A 20,930-nucleotide genomic window follows, 5' to 3' on the forward strand; every position below is an offset into this window, starting at 1 on the left:
TTCTACCAAACACAGTTTAAATAAAGTTCTGTAAAAGCACATTCGCTTTTCTTTGGCAAATAGATCATCTGTCTGGGTTCAACACAGTTATGCAGGTTATTTATCTCTGTGAGCTGTGGCAGCTGTGGCAACTCAAAAACAAAGCGCGGCAGGGATCAGGTGGGGGGGGACAGCGGAGGGATCAGGTGGGGGGGACAGCGGAGGTATCGGGTGGGGGGACAGCGGAGGGATCGGGAGGGGGGACAGCGGAGGGATCGGGAGGGGGGACAGCGGAGGGATCGGGAGGGGGGACAGCGGAGGGATCAGGGAGGGGGGACAGCGGAGGGATCAGGTGGGGGGGACAGCGGAGGGATCAGGTGGGGGGGACAGCGGAGGGATCAGGTGGGGGGGACAGCGGAGGGATCAGGTGGGGGGGACAGCGGAGGGATCAGGTGGGGGGGACAGCGGAGGGATCAGGTGGGGGGGACAGCGGAGGGATCAGGTGGGGGGGACAGCGGAGGGATCAGGTGGGGGGGACAGCGGAGGGATCAGGTGGGGGGGACAGCGGAGGGATCAGGTGGGGGGGACAGCGGAGGGATCAGGTGGGGGGGACAGCGGAGGGATCAGGTGGAGGGGACAGCGGAGGGATCGGGAGGGGGGACAGCGGAGGGATCAGGAGGGGGGGACTGCGGAGGGATCAGGTGGGGGGGGACAGCGGAGGGATCAGGTGGGGGGGACAGAGGAGGGATCGGGAGGGGGGACAGCGGAGGGATCAGGAGGGGGGGACTGCGGAGGGATCAGGTGGGGGGGACAGCGGAGGGATCAGGTGGGGGGGACAGCGGAGGGATCGGGTGGGGGGGACAGCGGAGGGATCAGGTGGGGGGGACAGCGGAGGGATCAGGTGGGGGGGACAGCGGAGGGATCAGGAGAGGAGAGGAGGAGGCCAGGTGGAGAAGACAAAGACCAAGAAGCAGTTCTGGTGAAACCATTTGTTTCAAATGCTGTGATGAAACCAATGTTCCATCATGTGTGTTGGATAAACTAAAACAGACAGCTATTAACCACTTATTTATATATAATAATAATTTATTTTCTGCTTTGTGCTGTTATTAGGTCATGGATCCATATCTGGTTGGCCTCCAGGACAGCCTGGACAAGAGGATCCAACACCTGCAGATTCTGGAGGCCTTCGGTGTGGTGGGACCCCAGGCCTTCGGTGTGGTGGGACCCCAGGCCTTCGGTGTGGTGGGACCCCAGGCCTTCGGTGTGGTGGGACCCCAGGCCTTCGGTGTGGTGGGACCCCAGGCCTTCGGTGTGGTGGGACCCCAGGCCTTCGGTGTGGTGGGACCTCAGGCCTTCGGTGTGTTGGGACCCCAGGCCTTCGGTGTGTTGGGACCCCAGGCCTTCGGTGTGGTGGGACCCCAGGCCTTCGGTGTGGTGGGACCCCAGGCCTTCGGTGTGGTGGGACCCCAGGCCTTCAGAGTGTTGGGACCCCAGGCCTTCAGAGTGTTGGGACCTCAGGCCTTCAGTGTGGTGGGACCTCAGGCCTTCAGTGTGGTGGGACCTCAGGCCTTCAGTGTGGTGGGACCTCAGGCCTTCAGAGTGGTGGGACCTCAGGCCTTCAGAGTGGTGGGACCTCAGGCCTTCAGAGTGGTGGGACCTCAGTACTTCAGAGTGGTGGGACCTCAGGCCTTCAGTGTGTTGGGACCTCAGGCCTTCAGTGTGTCGGGACCTCAGGCCTTCAGTGTGTCGGGACCTCAGGCCTTCAGTGTGTCGGGACCTCAGGCCTTCAGTGTGTCGGGACCTCAGGCCTTTCAGTGTTGTCGGGACCTCAGGCCTTCAGTGTGTTGGGACCTCAGGCTGCGTTCTCTAGTGAGAGGATAAACCCCTTTTGACCTGACTCTCCTCTCCAGGCAGTTCTCCAAGCGCCAGAGGCTGCTGAGCTGCAACATGCGCTAGTTGGACAGCTCAAGGTATGGCATGAGTGTGACAATCCTCTGAAGAGACCATTTTATACCAGTGTCGCCCAACCCTTATTCCTGTTGAACTACCACTCTGTTGACTCTTCTTTAATGTTGGACATGTTTAGTTTTTTTCCCTCCATGTATTTCAGGGGTTGGCCCAGCTGACAACAATGACACAGCTGTTTGATGAGTGGGGACAGCTCTACCCCCTGCCTTAGCCAGCTGGCAGCAGTCGCAATGACAAAACCGGCTTTCCTCCGTTAAATTGTGATAAAGGGACTTTCTCTGCAATTAAACGAGTAAGAATATTTAAAATGTGAAAGTAGATCCTCTTTGTCCCTCTCCTTTCTCTTCTTATTATCATCTCTGTTATTGCAGGTCGAAACAGACTTGAGGAACAGACTGCAGGGAGAGTATCTAGCCGCCGGCATGCGACTCTCCATCAACGCCCCGCCGCCCCCCTCCATCAAGGAGCTAAATTACAGGAGAGCGTTGGAAATCCTTTCCCAAAAGACCAGGGGAATAAAGTGCTCTGACCAAGGCTGTAAACCCATGTCAGAGGTTTTTGTCCGATTCTCAACCCCTTTGTGATGACGGTCTCTGTTGTGTTTCTTCAGATAGCTGCAGCACATTCAATTGCATCCTGTTGAACTATAATCATTTAATCCCAATTTTTTTATTGGAGCTAATTTCTGGGGGTGGAAATTATATTTTAGATGGTTTATTTTAATGTTTTTTTCTTTTAAAAAGTCACCAGAACCAAGCTGTTCAGTACTTACACAACCCCCCCCCCCCCCCCCCCCCCCCCCCAACCCACTAACTTTCCACCCACATCTAACACATTTTCCAGAGGAAGCACTGCACCGTGGTTTACCTACTCTTATGGTTTACCTACTCACAGGAGACCAGGGATCAACCCCCCCCCTCCCCCCCCACAGGAAACCAGGGATCAACCCCCCAACACAGGAGACCAGGGATCAACACCCCCAAACAGGAGACCAGGGATCACCCCCAAACAGGAGACCAGGGATCAACCCCCCCCCCCCCCCCCCCCCCACAGGAGACCAGGGATCAACCCCTCCCAACACAGGAGACCAGGGATCAACCCCTCCCAACACAGGAGACCAGGGATCAACCCCTCCCAACACAGAAGACCAGGGATCAACCCCTCCCAACACAGGAGACCAGGGATCAACCCCTCCCAACACAGGAGACCAGGGATCAACCCCTCCCAACACAGGAGACCAGGGATCAACCCCTCCCAACACAGGAGACCAGGGATCAACCCCTCCCCCCACAGGAGACCAGGGATCAACCCCCCCCCCCCCCCCCCACAGGAAACCAGGGGATCAACCCCCCAACACAGGAGACCAGGGATCAACACCCCCAAACAGGAGACCAGGGATCACCCCCAAACAGGAGACCAGGGATCAACCCCCCCCCCCCCCCCCCCCCCACAGGAGACCAGGGATCAACCCCTCCCAACAGGAGACCAGGGATCAACCCCCCCCCACAGGAGACCAGGGATCAACCCCCCCCCACAGGAGACCAGGGATCAACCCTCCAACACAGGAGACCAGGGATCAACCCCTCCCAACAACAGGAGACCAGGGATCAACCCCTCCCAACACAGGAGACCAGGGATCAACCCCTCCCAACACAGGAGACCAGGGATCAACCCCCCAACACAGGAGACCAGGGATCAACCCCTCCCAACAGGAGACCGGGGATCAACCCTCCAACACAGGAGACCGGGGATCAACCCCTCCCAACACAGGAGACCGGGGATCAACCCCTCCCAACACAGGAGACCAGGGATCAACCCCTCCCAACACAGGAGACCAGGGATCAACCCCTCCCAACACAGGAGACCAGGGATCAACCCCTCCCAACACAGGAGACCAGGGATCAACCCCTCCCAACACAGGAGACCAGGGATCAACCCCTCCCAACACAGGAGACCAGGGATCAACCCCTCCCAACACAGGAGACCAGGGATCAACCCCTCCCAACACAGGAGACCAGGGATCAACCCCTCCCAACACAGGAGACCAGGGATCAACCCCCCAACACAGGAGACCAGGGATCAACCCCTCCCAACAGGAGACCGGGGATCAACCCTCCAACACAGGAGACCGGGGATCAACCCCTCCCAACAGGAGACCGGGGATCAACCCCTCCCAACAGGAGACCAGGGATCAACCCCTCCCAACAGGAGACCAGGGATCAACCCCTCCCAACACAGGAGACCAGGGATCAACCCCTCCCAACACAGGAGACCAGGGATCAACCCCTCCCAACACAGGAGACCAGGGATCAACCCCTCCCAACACACGAGACCAGGGATCAACCCCTCCCAACACAGGAGACCAGGGATCAACCCCTCCCAACACAGGAGACCAGGGATCAACCCCTCCCAACACAGGAGACCAGGGATCAACCCCTCCCAACACAGGAGACCAGGGATCAACCCCTCCCAACACAGGAGACCAGGGATCAACCCCTCCCAACACAGGAGACCAGGGATCAACCCCTCCCAACACAGGAGACCAGGGATCAACCCCTCCCAACACAGGAGACCAGGAATCAAGGAATCAACCCCTCCCAACACAGGAGACCAGGAATCAACCCCTCCCAACACAGGAGACCAGGGCTCAACCCCTCCCAACACAGGAGACCAGGGATCAACCCCTCCCAGCACATGAGACCAGGGATCAACCCCCCTAGAAGAGACCAGGGATCAACCCCCCCTAGAAGAGACCAGGGATCAACCCCCCCTAGAAGAGACCAGGGATCACCCCCCCCCCCCCAACACAGGAGACCAGGGATCAACCCAAGCGTCAAACCTTCCCACTGTCTCCCATTCTCCTGTCTCCCATTCTCCTGTCTCCCATTCTCCTGTCTCCCATTCTCCTGTCTCCCATTCTCCTGTCTCCCATTCTCCTGTCTCCCATTCTCCTGTCTCCCATTCTCCTGTCTCCCATTCTCCTGTCTCCCATTCTCCTGTCTCCCCGTCTCATTTCCTTACTATCTGTATAAAGTGTCAATAACAGAGTGTCCAGTTGGTTACCTTTCCCCCAGAAGGCAGGTTCTTCCTCCCGCTCAGCAGAGGGCAGTACGCTGAGGCGGCAGCACTCTGGGATGAGGGACAGGAACTTGTCAGCTGATTTACCATAGAGATCGGTGTCCCTGACGGCACGCCTCTGACTCAACATCACATGGGTACAGGGTAGAAGATACCTGCACGACAACAATACAATGACTACGCAGGCATTCCACATAGACTACGCAGGCATTCCACATAGACTACGCAGGCATTCCACATAGACTACGCAGGCATTCCACATAGACTACGCAGGCATTCCACATAGACTACGCAGGCATTCCACATAGACTACGCAGGCATTCCACATAGACTACGCAGGCATTCCACATAGACTACGCAGGCATTCCACATAGACTACGCAGGCATTCCACATAGACTACGCAGGCATTCCACATAGACTACGCAGGCATTCCACATAGACTACGCAGGCATTCCACATAGACTACGCAGGCATTCCACATAGACTACGCAGGCATTCCACATAGACTACGCAGGCATTCCACATAGACTACGCAGGCATTCCACATAGACTACGCAGGCATTCCACATAGACTACGCAGGCATTCCACATAGACTACGCAGGCATTCCACATAGACTACGCAGGCATTCCACATAGACTACGCAGGCATTCCACATAGACTACGCAGGCATTCCACATAGACTACGCAGGCATTCCACATAGACTACGCAGGCATTCCACATAGACTACGCAGGCATTCCACATAGACTACGCAGGCATTCCACATAGACTACGCAGGCATTCCACATAGACTACGCAGGCATTCCACATAGACTACGCAGGCATTCCACATAGACTACGCAGGCATTCCACATAGACTACGCAGGCATTCCACATAGACTACGCAGGCATTCCACATAGACTACGCAGGCATTCCACATAGACTACGCAGGCATTCCACATAGACTACGCAGGCATTCCACATAGACTACGCAGGCATTCCACATAGACTACGCAGGCATTCCACATAGACTACGCAGGCATTCCACATAGACTACGCAGGCATTCCACATAGACTACGCAGGCATTCCACATAGACTACGCAGGCATTCCACATAGACTACGCAGGCATTCCACATAGACTACGCAGGCATTCCACATAGACTACGCAGGCATTCCACATAGACTACGCAGGCATTCCACATAGACTACGCAGGCATTCCACATAGACTACGCAGGCATTCCACATAGACTACGCAGGCATTCCACATAGACTACGCAGGCATTCCACATAGAAACTGTCTGTCTGCGTAGTCTACCTGAGAACGAGCTGCAACATGAGGTCTTCACAGTTGAGAGAGAGCAGAGTCCTGAACAGGCTCAAAGACACCATACACAGCTGTAGGAGAGAAACAACAGAACATTAGACACAGCTGTAGGAGAGAAACAACAGAACATTAGACACAGCTGTAGGAGAGAAACAACAGAACATTAGACACAGCTGTAGGAGAGAAACAACAGAACATTAGACACAGCTGTAGGAGAGAAACAACAGAGCATTAGACACAGCTGTAGGAGAGAAACAACAGAACATTAGACACAGCGGTAGGAGAGAAACAACAGAGCATTAGACACAGCTGTAGGAGAGAAACAACAGAACATTAGACACAGCTGTAGGAGAGAAACAACAGAACATTAGACACAGCTGTAGGAGAGAAACAACAGAGCATTAGACACAGCTGTAGGAGAGAAACAACAGAACATTAGACCCAGCTGTAGGAGAGAAACAACAGAACATTAGACACAGCTGTAGGAGAGAAACAGCTGTAGGAGAGAAATAACAGAACATTAGACACAGCTGTAGGAGAGAAACAGCTGTAGGAGAGAAACAACAGAACATTAGACACAGCTGTAGGAGAGAAACAGCTGTAGGAGAGAAACAACAGAACATTAGACACAGCTGTAGGAGAGAAACAACAGAACATTAGACACAGCTGTAGGAGAGAAACAGAGCATTAGACACAGCTGTAGGAGAGAAACAACAGAACATTAGACACAGCTGTAGGAGAGAAACAGAGCATTAGACACAGCTGTAGGAGAGAAACAACAGAACATTAGACACAGCTGTAGGAGAGAAACAGAAGAACATTACACACAGCTGTAGGAGAGAAACAACAGAACTTTAGACACAGCTGTAGGAGAGAAACAACAGAACATTAGACACAGCTGTAGGAGAGAAACAACAGAACATTAGACACAGCTGTAGGAGAGAAACAGAAGAACATTAGACACAGCTGTAGGAGAGAAACAACAGAACTTTAGACACAGCTGTAGGAGAGAAACAACAGAACATTAGACCCAGCTGTAGGAGAGAAACAACAGAACATTAGACCCAGCTGTAGGAGAGAAACAACAGAACATTAGACACAGCTGTAGGAGAGAAACAACAGAACATTAGACACAGCTGTAGGAGAGAAACAACAGAACATTAGACACAGCTGTAGGAGAGAAACTACAGAACATTAGACACAGCTGTAGGAGAGAAACAACAGAACATTAGACACAGCTGTAGGAGAGAAACAGCAGAACATTAGACACAGCTGTAGGAGAGAAACTGCAGAACATTAGACACAGCTGTAGGAGAGAAACAACAGAACATTAGACACAGCTGTAGGAGAGAAACAACAGAACATTAGACACAGCTGTAGGAGAGAAACAACAGAACATTAGACACAGCTGTAGGAGAGAAACAGCAGAACATTAGACACAGCTGTAGGAGAGAAACTGCAGAACATTAGACACAGCTGTAGGAGAGAAACAGCAGAACATTAGACACAGCTGTAGGAGAGAAACAACAGAACATTAGACACAGCTGTAGGAGAGAAACAACAGAACATTAGACACGTAGAGATAGATAGAAACAGCAGAACATTAGCATGTTTGTGAGTCAGTGAGTGAGAGGAGAGAGTATGTGAGTCAGCGAGTGAGAGGAGAGAGTTTGTGAGTCAGCGAGTGAGAGGAGAGAGTTTGTGAGTCAGCGAGTGAGAGGAGAGAGTTTGTGAGTCAGCGAGTGAGAGGAGAGAGTTTGTGAGTCAGCGAGTGAGAGGAGAGAGTTTGTGAGTCAGCGAGTGAGAGGAGAGAGTTTGTGAGTCAGCGAGTGAGAGGAGAGAGTTTGTGAGTCAGCGAGTGAGAGGAGAGAGTTTGTGAGTCAGCGAGTGAGAGGAGAGAGTTTGTGAGTCAGCGAGTGAGAGGAGAGAGTTTGTGAGTCAGCGAGTGAGAGGAGAGAGTTTGTGAGTCAGCGAGTGAGAGGAGAGAGTTTGTGAGTCAGCGAGTGAGAGGAGAGAGTTTGTGAGTCAGCGAGTGAGAGGAGAGAGTTTGTGAGTCAGCGAGTGAGAGGAGAGAGTTTGTGAGTCAGCGAGTGAGAGGAGAGAGTTTGTGAGTCAGCGAGTGAGAGGAGAGAGTTTGTGAGTCAGCGAGTGAGAGGAGAGAGTTTGTGAGTCAGCGAGTGAGAGGAGAGAGTTTGTGAGTCAGCGAGTGAGAGGAGAGAGTTTGTGAGTCAGCGAGTGAGAGGAGAGAGTTTGTGAGTCAGCGAGTGAGAGGAGAGAGTTTGTGAGTCAGCGAGTGAGAGGAGAGAGTTTGTGAGTCAGCGAGTGAGAGGAGAGAGTTTGTGAGTCAGCGAGTGAGAGGAGAGAGTTTGTGAGTCAGTGAGTGAGAGGAGAGAGTTTGTGAGTCAGCGAGTGAGAGGAGAGAGTTTGTGAGTCAGTGAGTGAGAGGAGAGAGTTTGTGAGTCAGCGAGTGAGAGGATAGTATGTGAGTCAGTGAGCGAATGGGTGAGTGTTAATGTCAATGTGAGTAGGCACCTGAGCTGAGCCATTGTGCAGACAAAGCCTCTACCACCCCACTATCAGATTGGGGGGGGGGGGGGGAATGCCCCCCCCCCCCCGATATCACCATTCCCTGATTAACTTGTCATTTTTGAAGAAGGTTTTGAGCTAGTACTATGTCAGTATTTATATTCAGAGACTAGCGTGGCATTTAGCCAATGAATAAAATGCAGCTTTTTCATTTTTATCCCCGTCTCTCGAAAGCGAATGGTTTGGACCGTTTGGAATTTGGAATGCCGAAATGATTACTGTCCTTTTATGAAATGATACCCTGTTCATGTAAAAAAAAAAAATGACCAAGTACACCGACTGTTTAAACCAAAGCCAATTTTACAAAGCATTTGAATGCTGAATGTGCCAGATTTAGGAACAGCCTACGAAAAGAACAGGGGTTGGCATACAATCTGGTTGTCGCGATCAGCTGTGTCTCCGACACCGCGCTCACTTATCTGACAGTCATTCGCAGTCACATGCATAACAGTTGGGACAGGCTACTGAACCGAAGGAGAGGATGCAGCAATTCAGTCACAACAGATAGAGGTATTTTTGGAATTAAAATATGAGTGAACCGGCGAATTGGAAACATGGCCAAATACAAACTGTAGTTATTCCCTCCGCAAGGGGGAGGAATACCTATATAACAATGCTGTTCATTGACTACAGCTCAGCATTCAACACCATAGTACCCTCCAAGCTCATCATCAAACTGGGTCCTGGACTTCTTGACAGGCCGCCTCCAGGTGGTGAAGGTAGGAAACAACATCTCCACTCTGCTGATCCTCAACAATGGGGCCCCACAAGGGTGCGTTCTCAGCCCCCTCCTATATCAATTATCAAGTCTGCAGGTAGGCTTGATTACCAACAACGACGAGACCCTCGGAGTGTGGTGCCAGGAAAATAACCACTCACTCAATGTCAGCAAAACAAAAAATATGATCGTGGACTTCAGGAAACAACAGAGGGAGCACCCCCTTATCCACATCGAAGGGACAGCAGTGGAGAAGGTGGAAAGTTAAGTTTCTCTGTGTACATACCGGCAAACTGAAAAGGTCCACGCACACAGACAGAGTGATAAAGAAGGCACAACAGCGCCTCCCTCAACCTCAGGAGACTGAAAAAAATGTGGCTTGTCACCTACAACCCTGACTAACTTCTACAGATTCACAATTGACAGCATCCTGTCGGGCTGTATCACCACCTGGTACGGCAACTGCTCTGCCCACAACCGCAGGGCTCTCCAGAGGGTAGTGAGGTCTGCCCAACACATCACCAGAGAGCAAATTAATTGCCCTCCATGACAACTACAGCACCCGATGTCACAGGAAGGCCAAAAAGATCATCAAGGACAACAACCACCCGAGCCACTGCCTGTTCACCCCGCTATCATCCAGAAGGCGAGGTCAGTACAGGTGCATCAAAGCAGGGGACCGAGAAACTGAAAAACAGCTTTTATCTCAAGGACATCAGACTGTTAAACAGCCATCACTAACACAGAGAAACTGAAAAACAGCTTCTATCTCAAGGACATCAGACTGTTAAACAGCCACCACTAACATTGAGAGGCTGTTGCCAACATACAGACCTGAAATCACTGGCCACATTAATAAATGGATCATTAGTCACTTTAATAATGTTTACATATCTCGCTTTACACATCTCATATGTAAATACTGTATACTGTATCCTTCAACATATATTATTTACTATCTATTGCATCTCAGCCGCTCTGTCACTGCTCAGCCATATATTTTATACTTAATATATTCTCATTCCTTTACTAGATTGTGTGTATTAGGTTTTGTTGTGGAATGTGTTAGATATGACCTGTTAAATACTGCTGCACTGTTGGATCTATAAGTATTTCACTACACTCACTCACAATAACGTCTGCTAAGCATGTGTATGTGACCAATAACATTTCATTTGATTTGTATCGGTTTTCTGACCAACGCATGCTTAATTAAATCTGTTTGGGCTCCCGCGGACCGATCCACCAGTACGTTAAACATTTGAACCCGGGGACCGATACCTACATCTCCGCTATTAATGCACCACACACCGTTACTGTACTACTGACCCTGGAGTTGCTGCTGACGCGCGTCAGCAAGGTGTCCAGGATGGTGTCGTTGTCATGGCGATGCATGAGGATGAAGCGTAGGAAGGTTTTGAGGAGAGCTGTTTCCGTCACGCTGCGCAGGAACAGATCCAGGTAGGCTGTACTGGCTATCATCTCATCTACAGATGACTGGAGGGAGGGAGGGGAGGGAGGGAGGAAGAAAGAGTGAGAGGGAGGAAGAAAGAGTGAGAGGGAGGAAGAAAGAGTGAGAGGGAGGGAGGGAGGGAGAGAGAGAGAAAGGGGGAGGGAGGGAGAGAGAAAGGGGGAGGGAGGGAGAGAGAGAGAAAGGGGGAGGGAGGGAGGGAGGGAGGGAGGGAGGGAGGGAGGGAGGGAGGGAGGGAGGGAGGGAGGGAGGGAGGGAGGGAGGGACAAAGAGAGAGTGGGAGGGAGGGAGAGAGAGAGACAAAGAGAGAGTGGGAGGGAGGGAGAGAGAGAGACAGAGAGAGAGTGGGAGGGAGAAATACAGGATGGTCAACACATTAACATTTTAGTGTTTTATCAGACGCTCTTCTCCAAAGCGACTTAAAGTAGTTTTCATACTTTAAAAAATATATATATTTTCTACATATTAAGATATAATTCTGATGAAGGTTGTTGGCAGCATGACATGTTTTAACAACTAGAGTATAATAAATGTTTTAAACATGGCTAATACTGAGGAGCAGCCTAGTTACTACTTTTAATGATCACATAATTGCAATCAATCAATCAATCAATCAATCAATCGATCAGTGAAAGCGATGCTCAGGCTAGATGACCCCCCCCCCCCTACCTTATGTAGGGCGGGTCCCATGACAGGGACCAGGAAGCCGTTGTGAACGTAGTCGACCAGCTGGCTACGGACCAGGGGGTGAGCCACCTGGATGACAGCGTTACAGAACTCCAGAGAGTTCATGAAGAGCACCAGAGAGGACACGCCCATCCAGTCCTCCCTGCGCAGAGCGTGCCAGTCATCCCCCCGTACCTCTATCTTCCTCGGCAGGGAGGAGTAGAGAGCACTGAGGCCCGTGGCCAGCACCTGGAGAGGGTTAGCAGAGGAAGAGGAGAGGTAAAGGGGGGGTTAGGACTGAATTAAAGAGGAAAGGGAAGACCATATTTGGATATTTGTACAAGATGAGCAGGATTTAAGGCGTGTTGGCAGCACAGTATGAGAATTCTGGGGGAAAGATAAACAGGTTGAGATTTATGAACACCTGTAGCTGATATAAAAAATGTTTTAAAAAAATAAGGCCTTAAAAGATGAAGTCATATTGTTGTATTTTTTACATATTGGCAAAGCCAGTCCACAAGGTGGAGCAGCGGCCCTCTTACATTCTTTGGGGAGAACAATGTGTAGCGTGAGCTAAACTCTGAGATAAACCCTCATCTACAGCCTGACATTACCAATAAACCCCCATCTACAGCCTGACATTACCAATAAACCCCCATCTACAGTCTGACATTACCAATAAACCCCCATCTACAGTCTGACATTACCAATAAACCCCCATCTACAGCCTGACATTACCAATAAACCCCCATCTACAGCCTGACATTACCAATAAACCCCCATCTACAGCCTGACATTACCAATAAACCCCCATCTACAGCCTGACATTACCAATAAACCCCCATCTACAGCCTGACATTACCAATAAACCCCCATCTACAGCCTGACATTACCAATAAACCCCCATCTACAGCCTGACCATTACCAATAAACCCCCATCTACAGTCTGACATTACCAATAAACCCCCATCTACAGTCTGACATTACCAATAAACCCCCATCTACAGTCTGACATTACCAATAAACCCCCATCTACAGCCTGACATTACCAATAAACCCCCATCTACAGCCTGACATTACCAATAAACCCCCATCTACAGCCTGACCATTACCAATAAACCCCCATCTACAGCCTGACATTACCAATAAACCCCCATCTACAGCCTGACATTACCAATAAACCCCCATCTACAGCCTGACATTACCAATAAACCCCCATCTACAGCCTGACATTACCAATAAACCCCCATCTACAGCCTGACCATTACCAATAAACCCCCATCTACAGTCTGACATTACCAATAAACCCCCATCTACAGTCTGACATTACCAATAAACCCCCATCTACAGCCTGACATTACCAATAAACCCCCATCTACAGCCTGACATTACCAATAAACCCCCATCTACAGCCTGACATTACCAATAAACCCCCATCTACAGCCTGACATTACCAATAAACCCCCATCTACAGCCTGACATTACCAATAAACCCCCATCTACAGTCTGACATTACCAATAAACCCCCATCTACAGTCTGACATTACCAATAAACCCCCATCTACAGCCTGACATTACCAATAAACCCCCATCTACAGCCTGACATTACCAATAAACCCCCATCTACAGCCTGACATTACCAATAAACCCCCATCTACAGCCTGACCATTACCAATAAACCCCCATCTACAGCCTGACATTACCAATAAACCCCCATCTACAGCCTGACATTACCAATAAACCCCCATCTACAGCCTGACATTACCAATAAACCCCCATCTACAGTCTGACATTACCAATAAACCCCCATCTACAGTCTGACATTACCAATAAACCCCCATCTACAGCCTGACATTACCAATAAACCCCCATCTACAGCCTGACATTACCAATAAACCCCCATCTACAGCCTGACATTACCAATAAACCCCCATCTATAGCCTGACATTACCAATAAACCCCCATCTACAGCCTGACATTACCAATAAACCCCCATCTACAGCCTGACATTACCAATAAACCCCCATCTACAGCCTGACATTACCAATAAACCCCCATCTACAGCCTGACATTACCAATAAACCCCCATCTACAGTCTGACATTACCAATAAACCCCCATCTACAGTCTGACATTACCAATAAACCCCCATCTACAGCCTGACCATTACCAATAAACCCCCATCTACAGTCTGACATTATCAATAAACCCCCATCTACAGCCTGACATTACCAATAAACCCCCATCTACAGCCTGACATTACCAATAAACCCCCATCCATAGCCTGACATTACCAATAAACCCCCATCTATAGCCTGACATTACCAATAAACCCCCATCTACAGCCTGACATTACCAATAAACCCCCATCTACAGTCTGACATTACCAATAAACCCCCATCTACAGTCTGACATTACCAATAAACCCCCATCTACAGTCTGACATTATCAATAAACCCCCATCTACAGCCTGACATTACCAATAAACCCCCATCTATAGCCTGACATTACCAATAAACCCCCATCTATAGCCTGACATTACCAATAAACCCCCATCTATAGCCTGACATTACCAATAAACCCCCATCTATAGCCTGACATTACCAATAAACCCCCATCTATAGCCTGACATTACCAATAAACCCCCATCTATAGCCTGACAACTCACAGACAACTCACAGATCTCTGTCAAGTCACAGAGATCCATAGGACTAGATGTAGCTCAGTGGGTGATGGTGATGTCAGATACCATGACCAGTTAAATCAGTGGGTGATGGTGATGTAAGATAAAAATGACCTACCAAAATTGCTACCATGCAGACTGGTCTGTAGACTGTAGCTAGTTAACACTGCAGCAGGACACTGGCCTGTAGACTGTAGCTAGTTAACACTGCAGCAGGAGACTGGCCTGTAGACTAGCTAGTTGACACTGCAGCAGGAGACTGGCCTGTAGACTGTAGCTAGTTGACACTGCAGCAGGAGACTGGCCTGTAGACTCTAGCTAGTTGACACTGCAGCAGGAGACTGGCCTGTAGACTGTAGCTAGTTAACACTGCAGCAGGAGACTGGCCTGTAGACTGTAGCTAGTTGACACTGCAGCAGGAGACTGGCCTGTAGACTGTAGCTAGTTGACACTGCAGCAGGAGACTGGCCTGTAGACTGTAGCTAGTTGACACTGCAGCAGGAGACTGGCCTGTAGACTGTAGCTAGTTGACACTGCAGCAGGAGACTGGCCTGTAGACTGTAGCTAGTTGACACTGCAGCAGGAGACTGGCCTGTAGACTGTAGCTAGTTAACACTGCAGCAGGAGACTGGCCTGTAGACTGTAGCTAGTTGACACTGCAGCAGGAGACTGGCCTGTAGACTGTAGCTAGTTGACACTGCAGCAGGAGACTGGCCTGTAGACTGTAGCTAGTTGACACTGCAGCAGGAGACTGGTCTGTAGACTGTAGCTAGTTAACACTGCAGCAGGAGACTGGCCTGTAGACTGTAGCTAGTTAACACTGCAGCAGGAGACTGGCCTGTAGACTGTAGCTAGTTGACACTGCAGCAGGAGACTGGCCTGTAGACTGTAGCTAGTTAACACTGCAGCAGGAGACTGGTCTGTAGACTGTAGCTAGTTAACACTGCAGCAGGAGACTGGCCTGTAGACTGTAGCTAGTTGACACTGCAGCAGGAGACTGGCCTGTAGACTGTAGCTAGTTGACACTGCAGCAGGAGACTGGTCTGTAGACTGTAGCTAGTTAACACTGCAGCAGGAGACTGGCCTGTAGACTGTAGCTAGTTGACACTGCAGCAGGAGACTGGCCTGTAGACTGTAGCTAGTTGACACTGCAGCAGGAGACTGGCCTGTAGACTGTAGCTAGTTGACACTGCAGCAGGAGACTGGTCTGTAGACTGTAGCTAGTTAACACTGCAGCAGGAGACTGGCCTGTAGACTGTAGCTAGTTAACACTGCAGCAGGAGACTGGCCTGTAGACTGTAGCTAGTTAACACTGCAGCAGGAGACTGGCCTGTAGACTGTAGCTAGTTGACACTGCAGCAGGAGACTGGCCTGTAGACTGTAGCTAGTTAACACTGCAGCAGGAGACTGGTCTGTAGACTGTAGCTAGTTAACACTGCAGCAGGAGAATGGCCTGTAGACTGTAGCTAGTTGACACTGCAGCAGGAGACTGGCCTGTAGACTGTAGCTAGTTGACACTGCAGCAGGAGACTGGTCTGTAGACTGTAGCTAGTTAACACTGCAGCAGGAGACTGGCCTGTAGACTGTAGCTAGTTAACACTGCAGCAGGAGACTGGCCTGTAGACTGTAGCTAGTTAACACTGCAGCAGGAGACTGGCCTGTAGACTGTAGCTAGTTAACACTGCAGCAGGAGACTGGCCTGTAGACTGTAGCTAGTTGACACTGCAGCAGGAGACTGGTCTGTAGACTGTAGCTAGTTGACACTGCAGCAGGAGACTGGCCTGTAGACTGTAGCTAGTTAACACTGCAGCAGGAGACTGGCCTGTAGACTGTAGCTAGTTAACACTGCAGCAGGAGACTGGCCTGTAGACTGTAGCTAGTTAACACTGCAGCAGGAGACTGGCCTGTAGACTGTAGCTAGTTAACACTGCAGCAGGAGACTGGCCTGTAGACTGTAGCTAGTTAACACTGCAGCAGGAGACTGGCCTGTAGCTAGCTAACCATTATTTTGTGGTGGTGGTGGTGGAAGAGAGAGAGACAGAGCGAGAGAGCAAGAGAGCGAGAGAGCAAGAGAGCGAGAGAGACAGGGACACAGAAAGAGAGAGACACAGGGAGAGAGACTGCTACCGCACGGCAAGCGGTACCGGAGCGCCAAGTCTAGGACCAAAAGGCTCCTTACTATCTTCTACCCTCAAACCATAAGACTGCTAAACAATTAATCAAAATGGCCACCTGGACTGACTCGGGTTCAAAGGGCAAGCTCCAACTGGTCCAGTAATTTCAGGTTCAACGGTACACATCAGAGTGACAGGACCAATATGAAACGTTGATAAGACATTATCTATCAGTTAAGAGGACTGGTTGACGAGGAAGACGAGGAGGAGGAAGATTAACCACAGACTTCTCTTTCCTCTTATCTCACACACACACACAGTCATCATCATCACCGTGAGATCAGCATGTGTCTGTCAGTCAGCAGGAAACGTTCCAGATCCTCAGTGAGATAACAAAATCAGCCCACAAACACACAGACAAAGTTAGTGAGGCAATATTGAATTAATCCTGGGTTTAAAACCATGTAGAGTGTTGTCAGGGTGTCTGTTCTAGATCAGGGGGGTTTCTTTAGAATCCAGGTAATCCACAACTCTACACCAGCTAATCTCATCGCCCCCCCGAGGTAGTTGATTCGTAACGCTCTCCTCTAGCCAACTGGATTTTCTAAGGTTTTCTTCAAACCACAAGTGAAAGAACAGAATGAATGGTCAGTGAAAGAGGTATCATAACGGTCCATAACACCCACAACCCCTTGGTTCACGTCTTGAAAAACATGGGACTCTTGAATCTCTAACCGGCAGCCCTCAGACCCTGGTTCCTGTCTGCCCAGTACAGCCAGTAGAGGACTGGCCAGCCCTCAGACCCTGGTTCCTGTCTACCCGGTACAGCCAGAAGAGGACTGGCCACCCCTCAGACCCTGGTTCCTGTCTACCCGGCACAGCCAGTAGAGGACTGGCCAGCCCTCAGACCCTGGTTCCTGTCTACCCGGCACAGCCAGAAGAGTGGCCAGCCCTCAGACCCTGGTTCCTGTCTACCCGGCACAGCCAGAAGAGTGGCCAGCCCTCAGACCCTGGTTCCTGTCTACCCGGCACAGCCAGAAGAGTGGCCAGCCCTCAGAGCCTGGTTCCTGTCTACCCGGCACAGCCAGTAGAGTGGCCAGCCCTCAGACCCTGGTTCCTGTCCACCCGGCACAGCCAGTAGAGTGGCCAGCCCTCAGACCCTGGTTCCTGTCTACCCGGCACAGCCAGAAGAGTGGCCAGCCCTCAGACCCTGGTTCCTGTCTACCCGGCACAGCCAGAAGAGTGGCCAGCCATCAGAGCATGGCTCTTCTCTAGGTTTCTTCCTAGGTTCCTGCATTCTAGGTAGATTTTCCAAACCCTCTGCATTGCTTTCTCTCTGGGTTTTTTAGCCTGGGTTTCTGTAAAGCACTTTGTGACAACTGATGATGGAAAAGGGGCTTTCTAAAATACACGTGATGAATTGATCGATCACTCACCGGGCAGAAGTAGGAGTTCTCTGCGATGTAGCGTGCCACGCCCTGGTTGCTGGCGGAGGTTGCCATGACGAGGAGCAGGGCGTCTCGGGCCTGCTGTCCGATGGCCCCGTCACGGTGGAGGAAGGGGACCAGCAGGGAGAAGATGAGCAGGTTGGTAGGACCGTGTTGGGCCGGGGCCGACCTGAACAACAGCTCCAACACCGCAGGGGCACGCGCCATCGACACACAGATCTGGTGATGAGAGCAGAATATCTTATTCAGTTCAGGAAACATGAAAACAAATTAAAACAACACAATGTCCACCACTTAAGCCCCTTTTCAAGCCAGAAGAAACCTTTAGAACAATCCTACTAACAGTTAAGAGTACATTATATGGATAAGAAAAGGTTCAGACAGCACAAAACGATAGTTCATGCTACTTTTTTTTTTTAGCTAAATGCCTTCCGTGCCTCCATGATCCACACCTCGTTCAATCAATCAATCAATCAATCGTATTTTATAAATCCCTTTTTCCTCCAGCAGTTGTCACAGAGTGCTTTACAGATACCGAATCGTTTCGAAACTAAACGTATTGTTCCTGTATCGTATCAGAGCCCATGTAACTAGATAGGTATGGAATGGTGCTTGTACAGAGGAGATCCCTACTAGAGAGGAGGCCCTGTTCCGCTGTTCCTCCCACCTGGTTGAGCAGCAGTACCAGACTGTTCTCCAGAGAGGGAGGGCAGCCCAGCTGGGGCTCAGCACAGGCCCCCAGCAGACCCAGTAGAGGTTGCAGCACCGCCTTGTGTTGGAGCAAGGGCTGCTGAGACTGGCCTATCAGCATCTCGAACAGCTTGAGTAACGCCCCCTGGCTGTCGGGGTCCAATCCGCGACGCAGGTGCCACTGCACCACTCGCTCCAGGACGTTCTCGGTCACCACCAGACCCAGGATGGGTCCCACCGGGGGGACGTTCCCGGAAGTTAACGTCCCGGGGGGGCCCTCGCCCACTTCCCCCGGACGCTCTTCAGCCAGGAGGCACAGCATCTGATCGGTGTGGTTCCGCACCGCGGTGAGGTCATCGCTGCATCCTGACGGCTCCTGCTGCTCCAGTACCCAGGACAACTACAGCAGAAGGAGAGAGAGGTGAGTGTGTTTTACAGATGAATGTGGGGTCTTGAACACTGTTTTTCTTTTCATCCTGAGTGTTGTCTAGATTTAAAATCATTAAATACTAACTGCGTTGTTCCGTCAATCATTTCAATTCTTAACTTTGTTCACATAGAAAGGAAGAAAGGAAACATCGACAAAACACATGTTATGATACACGTGTGTGTGTGTGTGTGTGTGTGTGTTGACTCCTAACAGCCAGAGAAAGACTGCAACATGACCATCGAACAAGCAGGAAGAATGTTTCTAGACTGAGAGGTCTGCTTGTGTCGTGTCGTGGTGTGTCGGGTCGTGGTGTGTCGGGTCGTAGTGTCGGGTCGTGGCGTGTCGGGTCGTGTCGAGGTGTGTCGGGTCGTAGTGTCGGGTCGTGGCGTGTCGGGTCGTGGCGTGTCGGGTCGTGTCGGGTCGGGTCGTGTCGTGGTGGGTCACGGCGTGTTGGGTCGTGGCGTGGTGGGTCACGGCGTATCGGGTCGTGGCGCGTCGGGTCGTTTTTCCAGAACCCTGGCAGTAAAACATCCTGCTGTCTGCAGTGATTCCAGAACCCTGGCAGTAAAACACCCTGGTGTTTGCAGTGATTCCAGAGCCCTGGCAGTAAAACACCCTGCTGTTTGCAGTGATTCCAGAACCCTGGCAGTAAAACACTCTGCTGTTTGCAGTGATTCCAGAGCCCTGGCAGTAAAACACCCTGCTGTTTGCAGTGATTCCAGAACCCTGGCAGTAAAACACTCTGCTGTTTGCAGTGATTCCAGAACCCTGGCAGTAAAACACTCTGCTGTTTGCAGTGATTCCAGAACCCTGGCAGTAAAACACTCTGCTGTTTGCAGTGATTCCAGAACCCTGGCAGTAAAACACCCTGCTGTCTGCAGTGATTCCACATTCGGGCACTCCACATTCCACATTCACACGGGCACCCTCATAGATATCATCCTAACCAACTTGCGCTCTAAATACACCTCTGCTGTCTTCAACCAAGATCTCAGCGATCACTGCCTCATTGCCTGCATCCGTAATGGGTCAGAGGTCAAACGACCTCCACTCATCCCTGTAAAACGCTCCCTGAAACACTTCAGCGAGCAGGCCTTTCTAATCGACCTGGCCGGGGTATCCTGGAAGGATATTGATCTCATCCCGTCAGTAGAGGATGCCTGGTTATTTTAAAAAAATGCCTTCCTAACCATCTTAAATAAACATGCCCCATTCAAGAAATTTAGAACCAGGAATAGATATAGCCCTTGGTTCTCCCCAGACCTGACTGCCCTTAACCAACAAAAAAACATCCTATGGCGTTCTGCATTAGCATCCAACAGCCCCCGTGATATGCAGCTGTTCAGGGAAGCTAGAAACCATTATACACAGGCAGTTAGAAAAGCCAAGGCAGCTTTTTCAAGCAGAAATTTGCTTCCTGCAACACTAACTCAAAAAAGTTCGGGGACACTGTAAAGTCCATTGAGAATAAGAACCCCTCCTCCCAGCTGCCCACTGCACTGAAGATAGGAAACACTGTCACCACTGATAAATCCACCATAATTGAGAATTTCAATAAGCATTTTTCTACGGCTGGCCATGCTTTCCACCTGGCTACTCCTACCCCTGTCAACAGCACTGCACCCCCAACAGCAACTCGCCCAAGCCTTCCCCATTTCTCCTTCTCCCAAATCTGCTCAGCTGATGTTCTGAATGAGCTGCAAAATCTGGACCCTATCCAATCCTACCATGCCTTTCTAAGGTCTTCGAAAGCCAAGTCAACAAACAGATTACCGACCATTTCGAATC

The 20,930-nt window shown here is 50.7% G+C and overlaps 1 protein-coding gene across 1 annotated transcript in view; it reads right to left on the reverse strand.

The window, feature by feature from the left end:
* Positions 1–20,930, reverse strand: part of fhip1b (FHF complex subunit HOOK interacting protein 1B) — an 80,615-nt gene that overhangs the window by 14,253 nt on the left and 45,432 nt on the right. The window contains exons 4-9 of the mRNA XM_090230466.1: positions 18,690–19,112; positions 18,011–18,241; positions 11,782–12,027; positions 10,971–11,138; positions 6,329–6,408; positions 5,014–5,183 (exon numbers count right to left, since the gene is read on the reverse strand). Coding sequence (XP_090086592.1) covers positions 5,014–5,183; positions 6,329–6,408; positions 10,971–11,138; positions 11,782–12,027; positions 18,011–18,241; positions 18,690–19,112 — 1,318 coding nt within the window. The remainder of the gene's footprint in view (positions 1–5,013; positions 5,184–6,328; positions 6,409–10,970; positions 11,139–11,781; positions 12,028–18,010; positions 18,242–18,689; positions 19,113–20,930) is intronic.

Source organism: Oncorhynchus mykiss, chromosome 3 (assembly GCF_057628025.1).
Source record: "Oncorhynchus mykiss isolate SJ-2025 chromosome 3, ASM5762802v1, whole genome shotgun sequence".
Classification (NCBI taxonomy): Eukaryota; Metazoa; Chordata; class Actinopteri; order Salmoniformes; family Salmonidae; genus Oncorhynchus; species Oncorhynchus mykiss.